This window comes from Asparagus officinalis, chromosome 6 (genome assembly GCF_001876935.1).
Source record: "Asparagus officinalis chromosome 6, Aspof.V1, whole genome shotgun sequence".
NCBI classification, from domain to species: Eukaryota; Viridiplantae; Streptophyta; class Magnoliopsida; order Asparagales; family Asparagaceae; genus Asparagus; species Asparagus officinalis.
Window position 1 is genome coordinate 2,080,817 of NC_033799.1, and position 6,486 is coordinate 2,087,302.

Sequence of the window (6,486 nt, forward strand, 5' to 3'; positions counted from 1 at the left end):
TTTTTGATGTGAAGCACCGAGATTTCATTAAGAACTTACGGTAAACACGTCATTTGAAAGCCCCTCGGCGAGAGGAAGAACAGTTAATTAAAAGCTACATATTTTCAACATATAATCGTTCTCTACGGCTAAAAGTTCATGTGATCCCTAAAATTGTATCGAGTAGGATGATTATTTGCAAATTGAAATAAGTTATTTCTTGTTTAGACAAATTAGAGCTCGCCTTGAGAATTTCATTAAACAATTTCATTCAATCAGATTTGCCACCATTTCATGTACCGATCTCATTAAGAGCCCGTTTGGATCGGATATAAAAGACGATTTTAGGAGAAAACTGTCAAAAAACTGACAAATTGACAGCTTTTCTCTTCTTCTTTCTCCTTCAAAACACCCGATCCAAACCGCACCTAAAATTTGTCTTGATAAATTAGGGTCGTCGTGGATATATAAAAAATCAATAGTCAACACGCTTTTACCAAAATATTTTACTATTTAACTACTGTCTCCACTACCTATCAGCGGCATGTAGTTAACTATGAAAGGACATCAGATGCAGCCAATTTCAATGGCAGGTAGTGAAACAACGTTTGGTCTCTGTAATACAAGACAAAAAAAAAAACAATACAATGCATCTAAATCCAATAAATAAATAAACAAACCCATGAGCTAATCATTGAATGGAATTCAGTGGGACCCAAGTGTCATAAATAATGCAAGAACAAAAAAAAAGTGGGTGTACGAAAAGATTTCTGTTGCTCTTGACACCACAACCTCTTCACCAAGGGAAAAGCATTTATACAAATAAACCCAAATATATCTTATTAATCCATCTATAAAATCTATATATTTACTAAATTTACTCATCTGAATGTTAATGTCAGCAAGAAAAGCGTAAAAATAGTGCGGGAGAATGTAAGGGTGAAAAATAGAAAATGTGAAGTGTGAATCTGCAAGTAAAATAAATCTAAGGGGGGCAAAAGGCAAAAACCCAGGAAACGCTCTTAAATTAGAAAATTTTAAACAGAATAATACAGCGGCAGTAGGAATCCTCTGCCTCTGTCAATTCGAGTATCAGCTCTCCGGTCTCCGATCCGATACAGTACAAATTTCGGCCGCTACCAAACTCCACCATAATTCCGAGGGACCACAAAAGGTTTCAGGGAGCATCACTAACTGAGCTCTCCACACCCTGGAAAAGAGCAAGCGAAAAATTTGTTCTTTTGTTGTATAATTGAGAGCTGAAATCAACCGACCCAGATTGAGTTCTGCTCTGGTATTGGTTTCCGGCTAAGTTTTGGGAAATTAGTAAAATGGGTCTGGAGTAAATTTGGTAGGCATCTAGAAAGCTTCCTCTTTTGGACGTGTTGGGCAAAATTTTTTGTTAAGTCGCTTGTGTTGAGAGATTGAGAGAGATCTTGGATTTTGGTCCGGTTGTGCTGAGCATTGTTGGATTAATGGCGACGGAATCGATAGACGAGGAGTGCTCCAAGGGAAACATGTGGGTACTGGATCAGAAGCTTGATCAGTCGATGGACGAAGAGGCTGGGAGGCTCAGGAACATGTACAGAGAGAAGGTATACTTTGATTCAGCGATTTAAATTTTCTACTTTATTTTCTTTACATTTGTTGGATTTCGATGTACTAGGGGAGGAGAGGCAGAATTTCATTTCCTTGGGTGTGTATTGAGTTTCCTTATCTATTCTTTCTCTTTCATTTGTGATGTTTTTTCTGAACTTAAGGTTTTTTTTTCTTGATTCGTATCTTCGTCTATACATTATGATTTTGTGGAAAGACTCGTAAGTTTTCTTCTTTATAGATTCATTAGGTTTTAATATTTTGGACTTTCATAGCAGCTTTGTATCCTGAATTTAATTTCACCCTCTTCCCCCCCCTTTTTTTTTCCTCTTCCAATTTTATATGGATGTCGATAGAATCTCATGATGCTGTCTCCTGAAATAGAAATCTTATGGAAACAATTTACTGAAGTCCTGTGGAAATAGTTTATTCAGTGCTACATGCTATGTGCTAAAATGTATTTGAAGGCATACCAATTAATTTACAGTACGATTTTAGAATTAACTAACTGATAAGGAGCCTACTACAATTCCACGGCTTGCACCAAGACATACGTGTTCATTCTTGTGAATGCAAAAGAATATTTTTGAGAAAATCCTTGTTTTCTTCTTTTCTTATTATCCAACCATTTATCGGCAGTAATATGTGTACATAAAGATTGTAATAAATATGGAAGAACAAAGTGTTGTTGTTATGGCTGACTCAAGGATTACCGAATGGAATTATTAATAATAAGCGATTAGATGAATCCTTCAATCTTCTGCTATCTTTTTGATATGGCACTGAAGTCAGATAGAAATTCCTTGATAGAAGTTACTGACATCAAGAGGGCCACTCAAAATGAGCACTCAAACAAATTGAGTTCAACCTGATATTTGTATTTTTTAATTGGGTATGGTTCTTAACCTACATGGTTGTTATAGTGATTAAAGCATTGTGATCTGCTGAACATTTTCTAGCTTGTCCTTGTAGAAATTCTCTGCACTGTTATTGTCAAGGCTTGCATTCCAGAGCCTAGGAGTGGTATTTGGGGACTTGGGTACATCGCCTTTGTATGTTTTCTACAACACATTTCCTCATGGAGTACATGATCCCGAAGATGTCATTGGAGCTCTTTCTTTGATAATATACTCTTTGACCCTCGTTCCGCTCCTCAAATACGTGTTTATTGTGCTCAGAGCAAATGATGCTGGCCAGGGTAAGTTCTTGTTCCACTTCTCATGAAATTCTTTATCATCTGAAATGCTTACCTACATAATTTTCTTAAGATGTGATAGAATAAGAAGTTTTTATTGAGATAAAGGGTGATTTTGCAAACGCATTTCCTCATGGAAATGCGTAAGATTTTGTTGAACAAGGCACAAAAAGATAACTTGTACGGCATACTTAGTGTTCTTGGTTGTCTTTTCATTTTTTAGTTCATATTGATCAGAAAGTTTCTTCTTTTATATCAGGCGGCACATTTGCTCTTTATTCACTACTTTGCCGGCATGCAAAAGTGAACACTATCCCCAACCAACATCGAACAGATGAAGAATTAACAACATATAGTCGCCAGACGTTTGATGAGAAGTCACTTGCAGCGAAAGTGAAACGATGGTTGGAGGCTCACTCGTATAAAAAGAATGCCCTTCTTATTCTTGTTCTTGTAGGAACTTGCATGGCTATTGGAGATGGGATTCTTACTCCTGCTATATCAGGTGTGTAATCTTGTCTACATGTTCACTTTTTTTTTGCCACCATTATTTTATTAAGTATTATGCGTTGTATCCTAACTCCAACTTGGAACCATTTCTCTTTATATTGTTTTGTTTTGTACAATCATATTTTCTTCCTCTTTTAGAGTAGTGACCTTGACGATGTTGGGGATAAATGATAAGTTTAAAACTACAAGCACGACATTCTTCATACACATTACATGGTATATGAAAATTCTTCATGCAAAAAACACAATACAAGATGATTTTTCAACGTGTTAGAAATGCATTTCTGTGCTCTTAAGTTGTTATTGTTGCAAACTCTTGAAGGATTAATGATGTCAATGTTGTATTCTAAATTCTGCTTGTGTATTGGTCTCTTGCAGTTCTCTCAGCAGCAGGTGGAATCAAGGTGGACTACCCTGCTATGAGCAATGGTATTTCTATGATCCGTTTATTACTATTTTTTCGACATGCTCTTGTTTTAAAAATTTACAAAGTTATGACCAAAATACTAGAAGGTCAGCCAAATAAACAGTTTGATTTTTTCCAAACGTCTTTTGCATTTTGCTATGTCAGTCTCTTGAGTTTCTAATTTAGTGTTTGTTATATTTACGCGTGGAAGGCAGCCTCTATATATTATGAAGTTATAAGTGTTGTGTCTGTCATTACTTAGTGTCTCTCTGTGACAACGATGTTCTATATATCTTTAGAGTGGCTTATTCATCTACCCCGCTAGAATTGCACTATCTGGTGAATGATGAATAAGTAATTGGATTCATCTCTATGCCATTCTCAATTAAATGATGTAGTAAAGTACATTAAGAAAGGAAAATTAACAAAATGTTGATTTAAGATACAGTGCTATACAATTTCTTACGCCTAACTGCTTTACACTCAAAATCTTAATGGCACAGATGTGGTTATACTTGTTGCGGTGGTAATATTAGTTGCTTTATTTAGCATGCAACACTATGGCACTGACAAAGTCGGATGGCTTTTTGCTCCTATCGTCCTCATTTGGTTTCTGTTTATTGGATCTATTGGTGCTTTCAACATATGGAAATATGATCATTCAGTTCTCAAGGCTTTCAATCCTGTTTATATTTATCGGTATTTCAAGCGAGGAAAAACCAACTGGACTTCCCTTGGAGGAATTATGCTCAGCATCACAGGCTAGTTCTTCTGAATCCCCGAAATATCTGTCTCCTCCTTATTTAGTATGAGGCTCTTTTCTGATTTATTCATCTGTTCATACAATTCTTGGACAGGAACTGAAGCTTTGTTTGCTGATTTGTGTCATTTTCCTGTCCTAGCTATCCAGGTTAGTGATGGGTAATTTTAAAGAACTGCAATCGAAGTTGTTCATCTTGCCACCCCTTTCTCATATGGTTAGGCTTGTTTTCCTTTGTAGATTGCATTTACTTTTGTCGTGTTTCCTTGCCTTCTTTTGGCATACACTGGACAAGCAGCTTATATCATGAAGAATCAAGGGCAAGTAGTTGATGCATTTTATCGATCAATTCCAGGTACTCTCCACCCTTCTAACGTAAATTCATGTGCACTGCAAGTGAGTTTTTCCCCCCAAGTCTATGCATGATCTAATATCACCTGACTTCAGTTGTCACTCATATTAAATAACAAAACAAATTAGAGTCTAAATCTTAAGCTCATCAACTTTCCTCATGGTTGAACAATGAAGTTTACTTTTACTTTGGTGGATCGCCTATTAAATATGCGATTGATAGGAACATATACATATACTTATGATAGTTTCTTGTGTTGCAGATGGTGTACATTGGCCAATGTTCATTGTTGCAACAGCAGCAGCTATCGTTGCCAGCCAAGCCACGATATCAGCAACATTTTCCATAATCAAGCAGGCTCTTGCACTTGGATGCTTTCCAAGGGTTAAAGTTGTTCATACATCGAAAAAGTTTCTCGGTCAGATATACATTCCAGATATCAATTGGATCCTTATGGTTCTTTGTATAGCTGTCACTGCTGGATTCAAGAATCAAAATCAGATTGGAAATGCTTATGGTGAGCTTAACAAAATTTAATTTTGCATGGCTTTTAGTTTAATTTTGGTTTTAATGAACTCATTTTAATGAATCAGGAACTGCAGTTGTGATCGTCATGCTCGTGACAACATTCCTCATGATCCCAATCATGCTCTTGGTGTGGCGGAGCCACTGGATCCTTGTCGTCATCTTCACTGGCCTCTCCCTCCTCGTGGAGCTCACGTATTTCTCCGCGGTCCTCTTCAAGGTCGATCAGGGTGGCTGGGTCCCGCTCGTCATTGCAGGTACCTGCCTCATCATAATGTACGTATGGCACTATGGAACAGTCAAGCGCTATGAATTTGAGGTCCACGGTCGTGTCTCAATGGCATGGATCCTCGGCCTAGGCCCTGGACTTGGGCTGGTTCGTGTCCCTGGTATCGGTTTTGTGTACACTGAGCTTGCAAGTGGCGTCCCTCACATTTTCTCCCACTTCATCACCAATCTCCCCGCTATCCACTCCGTCGTCGCCTTTGTCTGTGTAAAATATCTCCCAGTGTACACAGTTCCTACAGACGAGCGGTTCCTTGTCAAAAGGATCGGGCCCAAGAGCTTCCATATCTTCCGTTGTGTTGCAAGGTATGGATATAAAGATGTCCATCGAAAAGATGATGACTTTGAGAAGATGTTATATGATAGCATTTTAGTCTTTGTTCGTCTTGAGAGTATGATGGAGGGTTACTCGGACTCTGAGGAGTATACGTATAATGGCTCATCGTCGCAGGATTCCATTGTGCCTGCGAGAACTTATAGCGGTGGTGGAGGAACGATTGGCGATGAGGTTGAGTTCTTGAATAGGTGCAAAGAGGCAGGGGTTGTACATATTCTTGGTAACACCAATGTGAAGGCCAGAAGAGATTCTGGGCTTATTAAGAGGATAGCTATTGATTATGTATATGCTTTTCTTAGGAGGATTTGTAGGGAGAACAGTGTGATTTTCAATGTTCCGCATGAGAGCTTACTAAACGTTGGGCAGATATTCTATGTATAGGGAGAACAGTTGTAATGATTTCAATTGAAAGTGTTTGCATCTCAGTTTCCTTCACTTGGTCCTCTCTTTGCTTTCTTTGGCTTTCCTAGTTCATTGTTACAGTTTCTGAACTGATATTCTTTATGTTATATCAGATTCTGAAAAAGAAATTTATGGTGAT

The 6,486-nt window shown here is 37.8% G+C and overlaps 1 protein-coding gene across 2 annotated transcripts; it reads left to right on the forward strand.

Moving 5' to 3' along the window:
* On the forward strand, positions 1,047 to 6,380 carry LOC109844461 (putative potassium transporter 12). 2 transcript variants are annotated; one of them, XM_020413513.1, is made up of 9 exons: positions 1,047 to 1,574; positions 2,548 to 2,773; positions 3,030 to 3,275; positions 3,659 to 3,709; positions 4,190 to 4,447; positions 4,544 to 4,596; positions 4,687 to 4,801; positions 5,061 to 5,315; positions 5,392 to 6,380. In XM_020413513.1, exons 1-9 carry the CDS (start codon positions 1,455 to 1,457, stop codon positions 6,324 to 6,326), a joined length of 2,259 nt encoding a protein of 752 aa, XP_020269102.1. In that variant the 5' UTR covers positions 1,047 to 1,454; the 3' UTR covers positions 6,327 to 6,380. The 2 variants fall into 2 exon arrangements, with proteins under 2 accessions (XP_020269102.1, XP_020269103.1); XM_020413514.1 differs by having other exon boundaries at positions 5,401 to 6,380.

Coding starts and splice junctions, on each gene's coding strand:
- LOC109844461 (XM_020413513.1), top strand. CDS start 1,455: ATGGCGACGGAATCGATAGACGAGGAGTGCTCCAAGGGAAACATGTGG. Junction 2,774..3,029: donor AGCAAATGATGCTGGCCAGG/GTAAGTTCTTGT, acceptor CTTTTATATCAG/GCGGCACATTTGCTCTTTAT. Junction 4,802..5,060: donor ATTTTATCGATCAATTCCAG/GTACTCTCCACC, acceptor CTTGTGTTGCAG/ATGGTGTACATTGGCCAATG.